This window comes from Python bivittatus, unplaced genomic scaffold, assembly GCF_059951505.1.
Source record: "Python bivittatus isolate LINGU-HERP-01145 unplaced genomic scaffold, Pbiv_v1 ctg000480_np1212, whole genome shotgun sequence".
NCBI lineage: Eukaryota > Metazoa > Chordata > Lepidosauria > Squamata > Pythonidae > Python > Python bivittatus.
The window spans coordinates 25420697-25441848 of NW_028277075.1; the positions used below are offsets into that span (position 1 = coordinate 25420697).

General features: G+C 37.3%; 1 protein-coding gene across 6 annotated transcripts in view; it reads left to right on the forward strand.

Moving 5' to 3' along the window:
- MGA (MAX dimerization protein MGA) overlaps positions 1-20126 on the forward strand; it is a 97020-nt gene extending 76894 nt beyond the window's left edge. For 2 of the 6 annotated variants that reach the window (XM_088145486.1, XM_088145487.1), the window contains 7 exons: positions 1857-1981; positions 3546-3594; positions 4239-4421; positions 4937-5048; positions 5609-5854; positions 6609-6785; positions 15299-20126. In XM_088145486.1, coding sequence (XP_088001612.1) covers positions 1857-1981; positions 3546-3594; positions 4239-4421; positions 4937-5048; positions 5609-5854; positions 6609-6785; positions 15299-16521 — 2115 coding nt within the window. In that variant the 3' untranslated portion in view covers positions 16522-20126. The other 4 variants (XM_088145488.1, XM_088145492.1, XM_088145489.1 and 1 more) reach the window with 4 other exon arrangements.
- The last annotated feature ends 1026 nt before the right edge of the window (positions 20127-21152 follow it).

A 21152-nucleotide genomic window follows, 5' to 3' on the forward strand; every position in this document is an offset into this window, starting at 1 on the left:
TGCATTAAAAAAATGCAGAGGGAACATCCACAGCCATTAAATAGGCCTTGAAAATATGGTGAGATGGTGTCACATCATTGAGATGAAAGGCAAGAGTATAACAGAGACTCAGTGAATGAAGCAGTGTTTTCAATAGAACTGAGGGCTTGGGGAAAACAACAGGTAGGCAATATTATGTTATTAAAGTGAAAAGAAGAAACTGACTATAGAAAAAAGTATCCAGATGAACAAATACCACATCCATATGAAATACAAGGGAGAGTCTCTTCATAAATCACATAGTTCTCCAGCCCAGGAACCTACCTGAGGGCTGTGAAAAAGTCAGCCTTCCATGAAAGGTGAACTGGGGTAGTAGCCAGCAGCTCAAAAGATTTCAGTGTTAACATACAGAAAGGAATGGAAAAGGTCCTATGCCAGAAATGGAAAAGAAGTTGGATGCCAGGTCAAACTTTCATTAAACACTTAATGGGCTGGAAAAACACACTCTCAGCACAAAACTCTTGCTCTTCCTTGGCAGTAAGATACACCTTTATTGAAGAAAGAGCCAAACTCAGCAATTTCAAGTTGGGGAGAAAAGCCAAAATATAATAGACATGATGCTGTAAAGGATTAAACTATTGCTCTGAGCAAAGTCCACAAAAGGTTTCCATTTGGATGCATATAGAAGAAGACAACATAACTTGCTCTACTTTCTCCAGAAAATATTGCAGAAACAAATTGCAAGTTACAGGGCAGAGGGAATCAGGGTCCATGTGGAAGACTTGTCGCTGATGGACAGAAAGTAGTTTTGATGCAGTTTGGAAGGCAGAGGTACTCCCAACAGGTGTTACTTTGTGTCTCAACAGTTGATCTTGGAACTATCCCAAGGAAATTTGATGAACATCCCACTAGTAGAAGGATTCTTTGATGCAGGGCAGAACTGAGAAGATGAACTGTCCTACGCCTATATCCAGAGAAGCGGAAGGGGGGGGCATGTTCTTAAAAATTAACAGTAGATACAGGGCAATCAATAATACAGTAAAACTAAAATACCCATAATATAATTAAAATAATAAAATTAAGCAGCAACAACAGTAATAAACTGATGGAATAACTTCATCCTCCCTGGGCTTTCCAAAAGAATTCAGATTTTAGAAGGTGAAGAAAAGCCAGTACAAATGGGGGCCAGTGTGATTTCCAATAGATGACTGTTTTATAGGATAGTTAATTGCACTGAGAAACAGTGCCTGTAAGCTTCAGCCCCCTCCCAGTCTTGTGAAACTGGGGGAATTAAAGTTTCTTGTTATATTTTTAATTGGTTTTATGGATGCTTTAGCATATTTTTATTTCTAACACAAAGCAATAAAGGGAATGGGTGAGATATAAACTTTAAAATTAAATAAATTAATATAAAACCATTTATCAGTGTTTCCCTGACTTACTATTTCTAACTAGCTTAAATATTTTGAATTTCTTTATTAAGCTACATTCATTATTCACTTTTTTCCCTTTAAATTGTCTTTTCAACATTGTAATCTCTTGGATATATGTATATTCCACCAGTACTCTGACAGACTGCCTGACGCTAAAATACAGCAGAACATCAAGGTGAATCCTGTGATAGTTGTGTTGGAACTGCAAATGAGTCTGTTCATTAGATCTTCAGTTATTCAAGTCTTGGCTGTTTGATATCATTGTTATTTCTATTTTTTTTTTTTAAAATGACATATAGCTTTAACTGTTCAGTATATATTAGAGATTTGTTGAGAATTATGTTAATTATTGAAAATATAGATTCTTATTCTAATTGTTATTAAACAGGTTGCATGACTGGAACCTCTTGATAGAATTTACTGTGTTTCATTACTTGGTTACAGAATGAAAGTGAATCCAGTGAAGCTGAGGAGAATGTGGACATTGAGACTGTGGAGGAACTTTCAGAAAAAGTTAATATTGCTCGCTTGAAGGCTACGGCTGCCCATGCCTTATTGTCCAAACAGTTGTAAGCATATTCTTTTAAAAACCTGAATTGTACTTTTTTTTTTTTTTTGTAATTTTGTATTTGCAAAGTCTCAGGCTTTTGTTGTGTAATTGCTTGTCCAAATACAGTTTTACTTATCTGGCTGAGCATTAATAATAAGAAAAAATCTTCCATGTTGTTTTAAAAATACATTTGGGTTTAAAAGAAAAAGGTTTGAAGCTTATTTAATGCATGTGGTAAGATTTAATTTGCACATGCAAACAAAAGGGTTATCTCTGCAGATTACATAAAAAGAATAAAAATAAACAAAATGCAACACTAAGTGCAGGAAACAGAATATAAAATATTTAAAAAGCTTGAGAGCATCAAAGTTGGATCTAAATCTTAAAATGCAGGATGTTTTTGCCTGGAGATAAAAGAAAGAATGATATGGTACAAAGAAGGCCTTCTTGTGGAGGACCTTCCATAGACAGGGTATCAAACTCAAAGTGTCCTTTTGGTTACGGCAGTCTAATTAATTACTTCAGGGGAATGCATTCAGGGAAGGCCTTTTGAAAATGACTAAAGGGTATAAGTAGCTTCATATATGAGAAAATGTATTTTAGAAACTTTGCCTCCAAATAATTTAGGGCTCTTAAAAGTTCCACTCTAACACTTCAAACTGAGTTTGGAAACAGATTATATTCCAGGGTAGTTGCTGAAGCACTGGCATCATTTTATTACACTATCCAGTATCAGCTAGTGGCTAAGCATTTTTATTTTGGACTAGATGAAATTTCAAATTGTTATCAGAAGAGGAATATAGTAATCTGTTCTGGTGATTACCAGAGAATAGATAACAGTTATCAGGCTATTACTATCCATAAAGAACAGCAAATAGTATATTGAAAACTGAAATAAGATGTTCCTAATCTCCAGTAAAATGATTGATTCAAAAACACTTCAAGATGCACACCTCACCCGTCAGACAGATTGATCACAACTGAATTGGGTAGATTTTTGCCAGTAAAAAGATAGTATATCTGGATTGCTTATTGGTTTCTTGACTCATATCTACCCACATACAAATCACAGCATCCAATGACTTCAGATGGATTAGATGAAAGAAGGGCGTAAAATATATATATAATCTGGGTAATGATGATACTATAACACCAAATAACCTCTTTCAGCACTTTAATGTAGTTGTTCAAAAGCATCGGAGATAAACCAGAACCGCAGGGGAACACCATTTTGTTATCAGGGAGTAGAACAGAAGTCATTCAACACCACTTTCTGATTCCAGGAGCATCACAAGATTGCTCTTAATTCTGAAAGGTGATCCTGAAGAGTATAACTGCAGTGGACAATAACTCAGCCATACTCATTTTCCTCCTTTGCTCCAGTCCTTGTCTCATTCTATCTCATGCTTATCCTTGTGAGGAGATAAACTGTTTTTGGCAACTCAGTTTTAGACTGATTGGACTTACTGTGTTTTCAAAGTTTATTTTCCATTGTATGTTTTATATTTTTAATTCTTCATTTAGTTTCAGATAATACCAGAGTATAAATCCAGGAACTAAAACTGGTTTTTTTTGTCTATCAGGCACTTTGTTCGTAACCATTCTAATAAGATGACGACCAAACGTTATAAGGTAGATTCATGCTCATTCTTCTGGATTTATTTAGTAATGTGTATTCTCAGTCTATAGATTCACTAATTTATTATCAGCTATTTCTAAGGATAGAATAAAATGTGATGCTAGCAGTTAACTAACTTGTATCATGCTAACATCCTTTCCATGATATTTTGCCTTATTTGTGTATATTTTTCTGCTGATAATCATGTGGGAATATAACCTTGGCAGCATTTTTTTCTTCCCCTGTGTATAACTGGCCAGGCTGAAGTACGTGCTTAAGCAGCACAGCAGAAAGGAGATGGTTCACGGTGCTAGTTGTTACAGAACAGGCATTGGAAATCTCAGTCCACAGACCCAGCCCGTGGAGGTTTCCCATTCAGCTCACAAGCAGTAACAGGGAAACAGGAGCCATTCTCCTAAAGCCCTGACCCTCTCCCCCAGACCAAGAGTGTCCGTAGGAATAGAGAAACAGTCTTATTTCCAGTCAGCTGCAGATTTGAGATAACCCCAGTTTTTATGATCCAGAAAGAATTTTTAAAGCCTGATGGCTGCAGGATGCATCTGTGCCATACGTTGTTTAGTTATAATTATCAGAACAGGGTTGTGCTGTGTTGTATTTTAAACTGTTCACAAGAGCAGATTATTTTGTCTTTTCATAGCAGTCTGAGTTTTCAAACAAAAAGTTAAAGAATGAAGAGGAGGCCTTTGCTAACTATCGACAAACACATACAGCAAACGAACGTCGCCGTCGAAAAGAAATGAGGGGACTGTTTGAAAAATTGAAAACAACATTAGGATTGCACACTTTTCCCAAAGTTTCCAAGTGCTTCATCTTAAAACAAGTTAGTATTTTATTTAATAGTGCCAAGTAAAAATACTGGACAGAATTGGTTTTAAATATTAAAAAAAGATGAAAAATCTTGCTTAATAATTGATAATAAGCTTACTTATTGCTGTGCTTAATATTTGTTTGTTTGTTTGTTTATTTATTTATTTATTTAAATTTATTGGCTGTCCAGCTCCAGTGAAATAATAGTCTATTTCAAGTCTTTTTCAAGGTAGGCTCATTGCTGGTGACTTTATGGACACATCTGTAATTTTCATGGAAATAGTGCATTGTCTTTTTCCAATACATTCTTTAAACTTCCCAATCTAGTTTATAGTCCTGGTATTCCCTGTTGGGCTCCCATCCAAGTACTAACCAGGATTCAATTCTGCTTAATGTTTTGAGATCAGTCTAGATTAACTAGGTGGCAGCATCTGATTAAACTTATTGGAGACTGGAAGTTAAGCAATGCCATGCCTGTTTTCAATTCTAGTAAGTATTACTTTTATAAAATAATACTTTTTTTTTCAGGCGTTTGAAGAGATCCAGGGTCTAACTGATCAAGCAGACAAACTCACAGGACAAAAGAACTTATTGTTGCGCAAGCAGGACACCTTGATTCGTAAAGTATCTGCACTTTCAGGTGAGATGTCAGTGGGAATGAGCAGAATAAAATCTGAATTGGCTCCTAGGATAGTGAATCACTGGAATCGTTTCAGGTGGTGGGGAATGCAAGAGTTACATGCTACATCTAAAGTGTAGATTGTCAAATACATGAATGGTCCTAAGATAGAAGCTGGAAGCTGCCAGGCTCGTGATGGGGAGAGAGGAAGACCTTCAAGGAATTAGGAAATGGAGCTAGGACCATAATATTTAATGAAATGATTTGGTTATGTAATGCAGTAATATTATATAACTAAGAGCCAGTTTGGTGTAGTGGTTAAGATGCTGGCCCAGAAACCAGGAGACAGTGAGTTCTGGGTCTGCCTTAGGCACAAAAGCCAGCTGGGTGACACTGGACCAGTCACTCTCTCTCAGCCCAGCTCACCTCACAGGGATGTTGTTGTTGTGGGGAAAATAGGAGGCAGGAATATTAAGTATGTTCACCATCTTGAGTTATATATAAAAATGGTGGGATTAAAAATAAAATAGACTTCTGTAAGCGTGGAACAGAGAGAAACCTGACTATACTTTCATCTCTAGGAAAGACACAAGAAGTAGTCTTGAAGAAGTTAGAATACATTTATGCTAAACAGAAAGCAATAGCAGCTCAAAAAAGAAAGCAGAATGAACAAACAGAATCTATGAAGATGATTGAAACTATGGAAACTACTAGTCCTTCGGTGGAAAATGGTCCCAGTTCTGTCCTTAGAGAGGTGAAACCAGTGGTTTTATCCAATCAACGTACAAAACCATTGATACTTTCCAGGAAAGGAAACCATGTCACAGGTAGGCTAAAGAGACACGGGTATAATTGATCTTCATACAAAGAAAGCATTAAGTTTTTAACCATAGGATATTCCTGAACACAGTGTATCTCATGTCTAGAATGCATTGCTGTATTACACAATTACAACTTCAGTATTAAAAAGAAGTAAGGTACAGGTGGTCCTCGCTTCACAACCATTCATTCAGCGACCATTCAAACTTATGATGGAGCTGAATGAATGGTAGTTACAACCAGTCCTTGTCGCAGCATCCCCATGGTCACAAGATCATGATTTCCTACATCCCTTACTGGCTTCCCACAAGCAAAGTCAATGGGGAAGTCAGCATGAGGTTGGAAGTCATGGTCACATGAAGTCCTTGCTTAATGACGACAACTGGATCTGTCACTGAGCGGCATGGTCATGTGATGTCACGCTTTATGACCGTGTCACTTAGTGACAGCAATTCCAGTCCCAATTGCCATCATAAATCGGGGACTACCCACTGTTTATCAGCATAAGAAAATAATTATCACAGAACTCCACTGTAGCTTAGCCTGTGTGAAATACTATAGTGTTACTGCAAGGTTGCTTTAATGTTTTCTTTAGATTTTGTTTTCATGCTTTTAATGTTTAAAATTTGCAGTGTGCTCTGAAATCTGCTGTAACTAGAAAACAGTAGTAGTTTATGTTCCCAAAGCGAATGCCAAGATAGATAATATTCCTAGTTATTTATATACTTATCCCAACACTCCTTTATTATGGCTTTCTTACAGGAGACCTACCTCCTTCCATAACATTAACAAATGCCAACCTGGTAGTGACTACAAATGGCCAGGTTCTGGCATTCAGAAGCTCATTGGTGCCAAGGCAGGTTACTACCCTGTCTTCCACACTTCTACAAGCCAAACTCAAATCAGAAACTGAGAGCAATAATGAGACAGTGCAGTCAGGTAAGATGAAAAAACAAGTGAAAAAATTAAGTTGAACCTGGCCTTACTTCTGGCATGAAGCTTATTAAATTGACAGTGTCCACAAAGTGGAAAGTATTATCTCGTGTCTCATCTACAGGTAGTTCTCACTTACCAGCTATTTGTTCAGCAACTGTTTGAAGTTATGATGGTGCTGGAAAAAAAACTTTATGGCCCATTTATTACCATTTACAATCTTTGCAGTGTCCTTCAGTCACATGATTGCCATTACAGTCAGTACACATTCTTCTGTACTTTTCTCTTCCCCCCCCTTGCAGAGCAGAGAGATTGGAGAGAGGAATTGCAAGAAAGTAAGCCGTTCGCTCTTTTACACATTGAAAGCAATGCAATTGCGCCGGTAGCCCAGGATTTGGAGCCACGGGTATGCTACGCAAACAGCTTACAGTACTCTCTTGAAATCTGTTTCTCTCCAATCTCTGCTCTGTGAGGAGGATGGCGAGAAAAAAAGCAAGTGATTTCTTTTTTTTTAATAGTAATTTTATTAAAAATTAAATTACAAAGATTAAAAACTCATACAAACTTTAAAAATAAAAGAATTTAAAAAATAGGTGCAGAAAAGAAAAAAGAAAAGAAAGAAAAAATAAGAATATAGTAAAGAAAAAGAAAATATATAAAGAAGTGACTTCCCTTTCATCACAAGTATAAACAATTTTAGTGATTTATCACCTTCTTTTAAAATACAACAAATGATCCCTTCTTCCCATATCCCATCTCTTATCTATAAACAAAGCCTTGTTGCTTCAGTCCTGGTCAGCAGAAGTCCATTAAGGGTTCCCAGAGATAACAACATAGCTATTTTAACCGTGATCAAATAAACCAGCTTTATATTCCTTCCTTTTACTTAACCATCTTGATCTTTAGTCCCTTCAAATAATGTCCTAGAACTTGATTTCTTTTCATTTTTTCTTTGTCCCTCTCACAAAATTCTTCAAAGGTTTAACAAGCCTCTTTTGTAAATCTAATATAAAAAAGTAATCCAGGACACTCTTTTGGTTTGTTATTTGTATATCCCTTTTAATTATTAAGACATCAGTCAGCTTCTTTTGCATGTCCAGTGTAGCATCTTTTTCCATATCATACTTGTAGCCTGTCATTTTTAAATCTGCTTTCAGATCAGTCTCAATCTTGTCAGGTAATGAAACCTTATGAAAAAGGGCTCTCAGTTTCTCTCATCTTTATTTCCTTACATTTGAAAGCCAAAGGGATGGCAAGGAAACTGATGTTCATGAACCTTCACACATTTCCTTCATTTCTGTTATTGTTGAAAGACATTGGGCAGACATCCTGTCTCCTTAAGTGTCGAGGCCATAAAGATATGGGAGGAAGTGACCCCAATCTGCTAGCCTTCAAAACACCCTCTAGCTGCTATGCCGATACCTCTGCATTCCATGAAACAATAAATATCAGAAGATCAAAGGGGGTGCCCCAAACTTTGACTAGCAACCAATAGATCATCAGGAAGATCAGTTTCCCCCAATAATAAGGAGGATCCCAAATTTATGCCAATTTTAGCCAATCAGTTTGTTAATTGCTGTGTCTCTGTGTAAGAAACATGTATAAAAAATCATCTTCTTTGGGTGTGATCGGGGTTCTTCTCTGCCTTGAGGGGAGACCCCAGCTGACTCTATTGGCCTGCTTTCAATAAAGCTTTAAAATCTCAGCTGGTGTTTTCGTGTCTGATCTTCTGCCGGACTGAATCCTAATTGGGGAGAGTCAGAAACTCTCAGATTTTGCTAACAGTAAAGCTTGTTCCTCTTCAATAATATCTTTTAAACGCAGTCTATCTATAGAGGCAGACACTCTTAAAATTAACTTCTGTGTCCATTGTTCAAAAATATTCTTCAATATGTCCAGTGTTAAAATATTTTGTTCATTCTGGATTAGTCAAATTTAAGTGTTTTTCTCCTTTAATTGTAATCTTTAGTTTCTTCTGGTTACCTCTAATGCCCAACCTTCAAAATCTCAGCCTATCAATTTTTTTTAAAGAATTCAAAACAAAAGCATTTTCTTATAATTAATTCCAAAATCTTATTTCAAATCCATCTGGATCCTTAGTCCATTTGTAACTTTCCACCCTTTTGCTGTTTATTCACCCCCCAATTTTTTTTTCAAGTCCTTAAACTTGTATTTAAAACTCCTTTCACTAAGGATTAAAGGAAGCTCACCTGGTGTTGTAAAACTCGTCAATCCAAAGGTTCTTAATAGCTGAAAAGCAGTTAACAAGCAATTTCTTAAAGAGATTAGAAAAGGAAGTATGTGAATCCAGTGTTCCTTTAAAGGAGCTGACCAAGGTTTGAGCAAGATGGCTGTTCCCTCATCTCTAAACCTGCCAGAGACAGCTGTCTTGCAGTCTCCTCACAAGGAGCAACTGTCTGGAGCATTTGTAGGCAATCTCAAGTCGTCTTCTTGTCTGGAGAGGAATTATGAAGAGCCAGTCTACTTGCTGGCTCTTCATTCTGCTGTGGTAGTCAGCTCCGCTTTTAGCAGGGTTATCTTCAGTACACCATTTCTCCCCTGGAAGTCCAGAAAGCAAGCGATCTCTCCTTTGCCTGACCCTTTCCCACTGCCAGTGCAATTGCATTGCTTTTGATGTGTAGAAGAGTAAAGAGCTTACTTTCTTGAAATCATTCTCTCCAATCTCTCCACTCTGCAAGGGAGGGAGGGGGGAAAAAGCAAGCAGTTTCTGTAGGCAATCTCTCATGATTGCATTGTTCTTGATGTGTAGAAGAGCAAACAGCTTACTTTCTTGAAATCTCTTTCTCTCCAATCTCTCTGTCTGCAGGGGGAGAAGTGTCAGGCAAAGGAGAGATTTCCTATGGAAATCGCTTGCTTTTTTCCTCCCATTACTTGCAGGGCAGAAAGGTTGGAGAGAAAGGGATTTCAAGAGAGTAAGCTGTTTGCATAGCATGTCTGCAGCTCCCAGCCCCAGGCTGATGCATGATCACATGGCTTTCATTGTGTACAAGACAGTAAGCAGGCACTGGAGCATTCCAAAGGGTGGCAGAGTGATTAGGAGGCAAACAAAAGCTAAAGGTGTGAAACTGACTAGTCTTGTCTCTTTCCAGCTGGAAAGCACAGTTGTGGTCACATGATTTCCCACTTAGTGACAGCTTCGCTTTGCGGCAGAATTGCTGGTCCCAATTAGGGTCTTTAAGCGAGGACTACCTGTAATTACCAAAGTATTTTAAAATGCAAACAAATGCGAGATAAACAAAAACATAATACTCATTTTTGTATCTAGTGCTTTAAAAGTGTATAATTGGCTTTTGCTAAAGAAGTAGGGAGCAACACAAAGGGATTGTAAAAGGAAGTATACATGTCTTAAACTAGAATATAGATGAATAAAAGTTTCCATGTTTCATGATGTTATTCTTAAATTCAGGATTTATTTCAAATATTTAGACAGTATATTTGCCATCCCATTTCCTATCGCTAATAATTCTATATATGTTTCATTAATCAATATAAGAATTGGTTAAGAGGAAAGAAAAGAATCATTATAGGTAACAGCCAGCAATTTGAATTGGATCTGGAAGTTTACTGGCAATCAGTGCAGTGACTGTAAAGTTTGTGTTATTCTGCAATGGCTGGATCTACTTGCCAGCAGTTTGGTTGCTGCATTCTGTACCAGTTATAGCTTCCAAATCATTTTAAATGCAGTCCTGTGTAGACTACACTGGATAATCCAAGAACACGGGGATAAGAGTATGAAGGAAACTTTTGATGTCAGTCCCCTTCCAAGTCAAACAAATTATTGGTCTCATACATAATCTCCTGTAAACTAAGGTAAGTCTTTTCTAGCCTTGATTCTGTTTTATCTTTCTGATACTCAGTGCAACAAAGCTATTGTCAGCATTTTGCTGTTTTGGAATGCGGAAGTACATCTTCATCCTGGTCCACTCATCCAAATCTAATAAACCCCTCCATCCAGAAGCACCACTGGCTTCTTAGCTTTCTTCTTCTATAAGCTCTTCACACCAGTACAGTATAATAACATCTCTGTATCATCAAGAGATAAAATTCATTATGCTGCTGGTGTTTGTGGCAATCATGTATCTCTGTCTCATGACTTTAGAGGCTATGGTATGGTCACTGCATTAGAAGTATCTGCCTCCATATTGACAGATTTATGCCCACCTTCATCTACCTCCCATGTTGTGGATTTAATTAAAGATGGCAGAGGTATGATTATTCTAGCCATGTAATTAAGCCTTGGTGGATGATTAGAATTCTGCTTCATTGTCTCTGCATCTTCTATTTCTCACAGGATGTTGAAGTGGGGGACTAGATATTCTTTGCCTCATTGGAAGATAAAGGCCAAAACAAAATCACTTATCTGGATGGTTCATTCTTGGCTTATAAATAAAACTGCTAGAGGAATCTATACAGGATCTAGTGTTTCAGATGGTGCAAGATTCAGCTGTGATGTCTGACAAACACTGACCTTTGTCACCACTGCTTCTTTACATGGCAAAGCCCTTCTCAGTGGCTCAAAAGCAGTTACAAGAGTCTGTCAAATATAGGACAAGGATTGTTCCTTTTAGGGTCAGTGTTTCAGCCCACACCACTAAACCTGTTTAATCTCAGAGCTTCCCAGTTTCATGCCCAATATTTGTATTTGGCTCCTGTAGAAGAGTGACATAGAATAAAAACGTTACTCTTCTGTTACACTTTCCCTTTGAACCAGACATTTTAAAGCTGGCCTAGCAAAGTATCAGTATTTCCTTTAGACAAAAATTTCCTCTTTCTTGATTTACTTTTCTGACACTGAGTGAGAGATCATTAGTTTTCCATGCTGAGGCAGTCCATGTTGTGAAACAGTAGATCACTGCTAGCTGTTCTATTGATTATTAAAACAAAAACAGACTATTGCTCTGTGCTGCAATGCATAACTGCGGTTTGAGAATCTGGGGTTTGGACTGAGGACTTGCAGTTTGATGGCAAAGGTCTCTTTCATTCCAAAATGGGCATGTGCACCTGTCTAGAATTTTTATTTAACGATAGAATGCATGGCTGTCATGCAGTTTCTGTATTTCCTAAGTCAGTATCCTTGGTTCTGAGAAAATATTATGAGTATTCAGAAAACCTGGGTATCCAGGAATGGCATACAGAGTTTTTTCCTGTTTCAACATACTGTAGGTGGAAGACTCTCATCACCAAGTCATAGAAGTTGTCCCAGACATCAGAGTGACACCTTTGATTCTCCACACTTGGGCTGTCAAGCCCTGTGAGGCTGGCAAGCTCAGGAAATATCTTTTTTGCTAATAGGGTAATACAACAGAAACTTGAAAAGCTGTCAAAGCAATTATTGTGTTCAACTTATACCTAGGGTAATTAAAATGGAGTTGCTCTGAATCTCATGCTTCTCCATTCCCCTGGACTGAGGTGTCTCTTTTGCAACAGTCCTTTTTCCTTTTCTGTTTTCCCAGGGTCTGCTAGACATTTCATCACACGGGCATACCAAGTTTGGACACCAACTGTATCATTGTCTATGCACTTTTGACACATTGCTATTATTTTCAATTACATAATGGACTTTATTGCTCTGGAATACACTTCAGGTGTTCAAATTATTCCTCTTAGGACAGATGGTCCACATAATTACTAACAATCTCACAATTTTTTTGTATTTGAACAAGCAAGGCAGAAGAAAATCACTACTGCTTCTCTGCATCAGCCTTTTATTACATGCATTCTGTGAGTCAGGACAGCACTCTGATGGATGCTTTGAGTTGGTCCACTGCATTGACTCACAAGACATATAAACTATGTAGGGCATTTGGAACTTTTCCATTGTGAACATCCATTTTCCATTGTGAACACCCATTAGTTGGACTTCTGCTAGCCTTAAGAACTGCAAGTGCTGTCACAGCAGGGAAAGCATTGGTCACCAATCTCATGGGAAATGCTGCTGCTACTGCTGGTGACCCAAATGGTGACCAGTATTATTCAAGATTTGTGCTCATTGTATCCTTCTGATAGCTTCACCATCTGGTATTTGCCCACTTTCTATTTTGTTTTTACAAAATATATTCGGTTTTATATTTGGCCAAGCTTCCCCTTCATTTACCATAGCACAGTGGCCATTTGTGATAGATCTCAAGTTTACAGTGTGAAGATTAAGGATCCACAATTATTTTTTCAAATGGTACTTCCAAACCTATGAACATTCAGGAAATCAGCTATGCAAAAGACCTATACTATGACATTGAACAAATTCCATGCTGTCTTCTTTTCCTGTGCAGATCTTCACATTTTAGGTTTTCTTTTGAGATTGATGGACTCTCTTTCTTCATTAAGATTTTACCTTGCTGCAGTGTCTGCATATTGAGGTATGATTCATGTCTCTTCTTTTTTTTTCCACACTCTGTTATAAAACAGTTTTGGAAAAGTATATCCAGTTCTTTTTGCCACTCAATTGCCTCCTCTCCACTATTTGGAGTTTGTCTTGGTTTCTCTTTATGCTGGAATCAAATTCCTTGAGCCTGTTGCTTACCCAATCTCTGCAGTGAATGAATGTGGTGATGCTATAGAGAGCACTTGGGTTAAAGTAAATGGAGGAGCAAATAAAAGCAAACTTTATGTTGCAAAGCATTTCTTGTGCATACTATTGCCTGCCCAAACAAGGCAGAGAAATGACTGACACTTCAAAATTACATTGCAGTTCTTTTAAAGAATCATGAAATAGTAAATGTAATTGTCCTGACTTCTGTTGGAAGACAAACTCTATCATGGTACTTCTAGGAAATTTCAAAGTTGGGTTGCTGAAAAAAAGACTGACCACCATTACAACAGGAACAGAATGAACCTCATGACTTAAGCTGGACGCAAATAGCAATTTCCCAATTTGTACCTTCCAATACTTGCCAGCTCATGTTCAAGCACAGGAATCATTCTGGATAGGTCTCCCTTGAGATCTGCTTCCTTGAACCTTCCTCTTCTGCAGGGCATTGCCTGGAGCTGAGCCAATAATCTGTTTTGAAAATACAGGCCTTTAATTAATCACCTCATGCCCTGTTTCTGAGGGACCTTGTTACTTTGTTTTGGTTCTGTACCAGCACATTTTCATAAGAGTACGTCTCTGACTTTAGTGGTATCAGGTCCTCTCAGTTTCAGTCAATGGATTTGTATTTCCTGGAACAATTTGAGGTATATGGAGCCAGACCATTTCCCACATTGGTTTTCTATTCCATATTCTTCTTGGTTCTCAGTGATGGGCAGTTGGCACAACCATCATCTTCTCACTCCCAGCTTTCATCTCTTGCTCTGGGTGTTCCTTTGAGATAGAAGTCACATCTGAGCTTCAGCCCAGCATGTCCTTTCACGAATCAGATATTTAAGATGACACATTCTCTTGGCCTAGAGGTTCATCCAGCATCTCTGACAACAAAGGACCTGGTATACCAACTGCTCAAGTTGCTATTGCTTCTCCAGCTCTGATTCCAGTGTTTCCAGTCCAGCTAAGGACAATGAGGAATTTCTGGGCTAATCTGGTTTCTAAACCTTCAACTACTTGCTGCATTGACAGTCTTTATAGGGTGAGCTCCATTTCTCTGAGCTTTTAAGATGAGACAGCACAATCCACTTTTCATTGTCAACAACATTCTGCATCCACAGTTTAGGAGGACAGAAAATCAAACACACTTAGCTTTATTCTTTGGGAGCCCTCTCCACATTGCCAACTATCAAGCTTTATGGTGAAGTGTCATTATTTGGGGAAGGGAATGTTGGCCTTTTGAGGTAGGCTGAGTCAAGAAACAGGCATGGCAGTCAAGGAATGCTCTTTATTATTGTAGGGGAGAATAACAGAATCTTGAAAGTCTGTCAGAGCTTCTGCCTGCCCCTTCTTATACCAAACAAAATCACGGCAGGATTGTTTTGAGTATTTTTCTCTTTCTTTCCTCTTTCTTGGGATTGAGTAATCTTTTCTGAAAATCCTCCATTAATGGCTCACTCATTCCTTCTCCATTCCCAAGGTCAGGTCAACATTCCTTCAAAGGAGGGAGATAACTTTTCATTTGTTAGTGACAAGAGACAAATAACCCCACATTTTCCAAATACATATAACTGGAATTAAAACAACATGCCAGGCAGTGCATTTGGTAACTCAGATTATGATGCCTTTCATTATTTTGCATCATCATGCCCGACCTGGACTCTTGCCCGACCTTGGTCCACTGGACTCTGACTGGAGGCTAAAGGCTAGGGTTGAAGTCACAGGGTTGTTATTTGGGGAAAATAGGAGGCAGGCATATTAGGTATGTTCGCCACCTTGAGTTGAACAAATAGATATATTAAAAAAAGGTGGGATAAAAAATCTAATTATAATTATACCTGATATTTGCTTGAGAGATAGACAGACATTCATCTCTTGAATGGGTTAGTGACTTTAATTTGGAGGCACAGACTAGAAAGATGGGAATAATTTTTGAGTCCTTTAATCAGCATTCTGATTTTGTTTTCTTTGGCCTTAGCAGAAAATGAAGATTCATTCTTGATGCCAAGAATCGTGAATGTGACATCACTTGCTACTGAAGAAGAAACAAATTTAAATCTGGATGCAAATAAAAGTCCTTATATAACGCTAAATACCGATTCTCGGGCATCTGAGCTTTCTTTGCAAGTTGTATCTCAGGAGATAGCGAATCATAAGTGCAAAGAAAAAGATGAAGCTTCTGAAAAAGAGAGAAACATTACTGGAAAAACACAGGAATTGCTTCAGGAAAAATACAGTTTTCCACAAATACTAAATGTCTCCAGTTTAAAGTGCTCTTCAGAATCATATGGAACAAAGCTCTGCATTGAAGAATTAACTGGAAGCCAGACATGGGCCAAACAGGTAGACGGAGGAGGAGGAGAATATCAGAAGTCAAATAATTCCTCATTGCAAAAGCTACAGGTTAATAAAGCCAAGGACTCTGGATCAGAAATGGAATTGCAACAAATTGCTTCTGTAATTCATGAACCAACACCAGATACAAGAGGTTCAATAGATATAGAGGAGAATGATGATACAGATGAAACTCTGACCTCACTTCTGAATGAAATTGCATTTCTCAATCAGCAGCTGAATGATGATGCTTCAGACATACCAGAACTTCCCAACCCGCTAAGCTCTGGCTTTTCTCTAGCAGATACGGAAAGTCGCCAGGAATCAAATTCAACAGGTGGCTCTGCCTTCCAATTTGGTACAGTGGGTGGGAATTTTAACGATGTTTCTATGGTTCAAGACAGTGGTGATTCCATAACTCCTCTCCTACTTCACTTGGATGATGATGATTTTCCCAGTGGTAATAGAAATACAGGAGAGCTTTCATCAGAATCTGATGCTTTAAAAATCATGCTAGGCTCTGAAGTAAGGAATAGAAATTCCAACCTCTTAAAAATAAACGGAAGTGGAAAAAACATGGAATCCTCAGCAAAGACAAGAAGTGTTTCGCCTCCCGTTCTACATATGAAAACTAATTTAGAAGCTGGCAGTTCTGACGTATCATGGAGGCCTATGCCCAAATTGGCACCCCTGGGGTTAAAAGCTGCTAATCACTCATTGGATTCTGAAGGACAGAATACTAAAGTGATGCCTGCACTGGCACCTGTTGCTTCAAAAGAGAAAAAAGTGGCACAGTCAGCGATTAACCCAAGTCAGGATTCTAAAGCAACAAACACAAAAACAGCAGCAGTGACAAAATCAAATTAATTATCGTGGTGTTACCTTCAAATTTTAATAATTTCTTTCTGACTTTTGAGACTTAATCTATATGTAAGGTACATATGTGTATCTGGCTGCTTATGTTACATTGTCATATATTATAAAAAGTGTGCATGTAATTTATGAAAACAAAGTTTTGTACTAGAGGTTAAAAAGTCAAATTTAAGAGGCTAACCAGACAGATGAATAATGCAAATGCTTAATTTATCTGTTATTTTGGTAGAACCCTTGTAAAATATGTTGAGGCTCTTTAATCAATTACATATTTCTGAAAATTCATTCTGGGAAGAAAAAATGCAGAACTAAGCTCTTTCCTTCATAACAACTAACATAGTGAGAATTTTAATTGCTTTGCTCAAACTCCAGTGGAGTTGTTCTTAAATGGCAGGAAAGTTGTCATAGTTATTTTCTTTTTATGACACTGCCACAGAATCTTTTTTTAAAGTATTTTAAAAAATCAGGAATGTAAATGGTTTGTATAAATATATATTATCATATTATGCATTCAGGAACTCAGATTAAAGCATTTCAGCAACAAAGTATTTTCTGTAATACAATGTTGTTTAATTTGTGGATCCTCACTGTAAAGCTAGTGAAATGTGAAGATATTTCATATTGTAAAATGATTTATATTTTTGTATACAGATTTTTGTAAGTATGTACAATAATGCATTTTTTCATCTAGGAAAAATACTAAATGTTTCCAAATTATTGTAAATGATACATTTTTCACTAGGTGTGAAGTATTTGAATACTTTGAACAGGTTGTTATAAGAAATCTGAAAACTTACACATTTTATGTAAATTAATTAAGGAAGGTAATGGTTCTGGTTGTCCCAACATAAAATGTTAAAGCTTTCTTGACTTACTTACATTTGAAGCTTCCCTCTCTTATCACATAGGTTGAGTTAACTGTTGAGAGTCAGTTTTCTGTATAGACATGAAAAATGAGCAATTCTGGTCTGCTCATAGAGCAAAGCTTCACATACAATGCAAAGACACAAGTCAGAATTACTTCTTGTGGGTATTCTTGAGCTTTTAAAAATATGTACACTCAAAGGAGGAAAAGTGGCTCCTGAACTCTTCTTTCTCAAACATTTTAACAGAAATAACATTGCTGCATTTATCCCCACTGGCTGTTAAATCTTCAGACAATTACAGAATTACTTACAGTTTTTAGTTCTCCCTTTATTAATGCAATTGTTTTAAAAGCTTTCTAATATTAGAAAGGAAAAGTTATTAAAAATATATAAGTACTAAGCAGTGTGGATTAAACAATTCATTATTTTTCACTGCTGCACATATTTCCTTATCCTATATTTCAGTTTATTGTAAGTTTTCCTCTGTTTCTTGATTCAAGGTGTTCATTCAGTGCCTTAGGACATGAAAGGAAATCCAATACATAAGTACTTAATTAAAATCTGACTGAGCTTTGTATTTTAGGGCTTGGACTCCAATGTAACACAACCACTTTAAGTGTTTTATCTGGACATGCAACTGAGAATGTGGTTTCTCTGAGGAGCCTGTCCCACAGACATCTACAGATAATTGTGTGAACATCAGCAGTGATGGGGCCCTTGTATGTAGAGCTGTAAATCAGACAGCTTTCATGAGCACAGTAACTCTTTGTTGTTAGGATTTCTCCTTGTGTGGATTCCTGTCCTCAGACATCTTGCTTGTTCAGATAAAAAAGCCTGAAGAAGGTTTGTGCCAGTTTGCTTACCTATATTAAATAAACATAAAATAAATTAAGCCAAACATTTCTTTCATGAGATCACCATTACACTAGAAACTTGACCAAAACATTAATTTTTCTTTCATTCTTTTCTCACTCCTTTTGCCTAGTGTTTGCTTGTTTCTATGAGCTCCAGAAACTAAAGAAAACCCCACCCCTCCACATTTCACTAAGAACCCTAGAGCAAATTATACCATTACTATTATGGTCATTTTACTTCTTGACTAAACATGGCTATTTTAAAGGTGCAATGCATTATAATGTAATAGGCAGTAAAGAATTTCAGGAAAGTTTCTATATTCAAGTATGATGCATAGAACTCTTTAAAATACCAGCACCCAATCACCTCTTTCCATAGTTAGTTTTGGTCTGCATTTCAGTACTGGTTCTAAAATTTTTAAAAATAATACTAGTACATCCTACGATACTATTCCTTATGTATTTCAAAAGTAGCTTTGATGAAAATTATGTATAGTTTTTTAGGAATAATAATGCAAGACTGAATTTTATAAGCATTTTCTAATCAAGAGAACAGTTAAAACTGAGAATTTATGCATTTCACTTAAGCTTGTAAATTTGATTTTTAATTCATCTGTAAATGGCTGAAATGTTTTTTAATAACACAATGTCAGGTTTTGTTTCTATTATATATTCCCTCTTTTTCTGTATCTACTAAAAACGAGTATTTTTGTAATTATCTAACCATAAAGCCTATCTGAATAACTGTGAGAGGGAGAATCTGTATAATTAAAATAGTCTTCAACTAGAAAATGGTTTTGAAATATTATTTCTAGGCCAAAAACCAGAGGTGAAACTGAGAGGGTAACAGACCTTACTGAGTTTGAATGATAAAATTCTGGAATGAAATTAGCCCTTGTAAAAAAATACTTTAAAAAAAAAGCATTTAATTTTCTTAGCATTGTTATTGTGTTAAGGATTGTTCATATTTTGGTAATCTCAGTTCTTAATTGTGATCTGTCTGAATCACACTTGGGGATTCTATTCCTGTACAAAGCTTTGCTTGGAATGTTCCAGAATATTTTGGAGAGCTTTGCCCCTTACTTGATCTGTAAGTAGGTGCTGCTGCTGACATTTCCTTCCATTTCTTTTCTTTGGCATAACAATAGCATGTTGAAATCACTTCTCCAGAACCATTTCCATTATGTTTCTGTTCTCTCATCTGTATTAAAACAGACATATACTCTCCTTCATGGGCCATGTGACCTTGACATCTTTTTCAGAAGTGTTATAAATGTACAGCAAGCTTCTCCTCTGGATAAACACTCCAGGCCTCCTCTGCCTTGATGGACACATGGCAGACTCTTGCCCGTGCTACTAAGTTCTTACCTGGCTGCTGGGAGGCAAAAAGTATTTGTGTAGACAAAATGCAGAGAATCCATGCAAGAACCAAAAGGATTCCAGCTCACCTTATACTGCACATTTTGAGATGGATGAAATTTAGTACTGTAGTGGTACCATATTTTTTGGTTCTGTACAGCCTTATAATCATGATGTATCCCATCCATGTCCCATTAAATCTGCACTTCTCCAGTTCCCAGTCAGTGTGAAATTTTATTTTGTGGAGGATGGAAGAAAGCTAACTTTGATTCTGTCTTCCCCTATAATAACAACAACAACAACAAATGCTTCACTGGCAGTGTGTAGAGAGCTCTGAACAGATCCCAGAACTTTTTTTTTTTGTATTAAGGCCATCAGATCTTTGAGGCTTTATCTCAGAACTGAGTGGTTCAGATCACCTCAGACAGCATGACCGAATACACAAACAGAAAATTCTGTCCATGTTCTACACATTGGCAGTTTCTGGATAATCTGGGGATTCACCTGATTGTGATTCACATACTGGCTAGGACAGTCAGTGGGCTGTCTGGGCCATTCCTCTGAACCTGTCGTGAGTGGAAGCTAAAGTGTTTTGGTTTCAAAATTCCCTATATAGGAGAATGCATGATAGACCACTTTATGTTATAAACCACTCATCAGTATCTAATTTTTCAGCTATGTTTCTCTTGACTGAGTGATCCACCTTATTCATGTTTCCACTGATCATGTTGCTGTCATAGGTAAAAGCCAGGACACTGTTTTGAAGGATTTGTAGCATTTGTGCCAGCCTTAGGTTGGCTATGTATTTAATTTATGTCTCACCTTACTCCAAGGGCTCAAGGCTACTTAACATGGGGATGTCCCTTCATGTTATCTTCACAATAGCAATCCTGTGAAGTAAATTGGGTTATGAGTGAGTGACTGGCCCAAAGTCATCCAGTTAATTTCCAGGGCAGTGGATAGACTTGAACCTGGGTCTCTCACATCTAATCAACACTTTAAGCACTACATCATACTGCCTCTCTATTAAACCTCTCTGGAAAGATGATTCCCATGCAGCCTAATTCTGTTAGATTTATCTTTGGTCAAACTCAGAGCATGAGGAATATAGCTATAATAGGTTATACACAGGTGGCAGATACATTGTCATCAAAGAAGAATGTTTGTAATGACTGCAGTTTATATGCCATCCCATTTCTGAAGACGGTGGCTTAATATATCAAGATTAAAAACAAAAGCTCAATTATAATCAATCCAATGAACCATTTTGGCGGTAACATGGTCTTTCTTGTCTTCAAATGCCTTTATAGAAACCCATGCTTTTATAGCTCTCCAAAAATGTAAGATGGGGATATGTGCGGTTAAGCTGTTCCAAAGAAGGTGGGCATCTCCAAGAAGGCTCAAGGCTGTGATCTCTGAAAATGGCATTTCCCAATTGGCACAGGGACCTCTTTCTCCCTGACTCTGCTGGATCAGAAAGATTCATTTCAGAGATGGTAATCATGGAGATATCCAAACCATGAGCCATGTAGATCTTTAAAGTCAA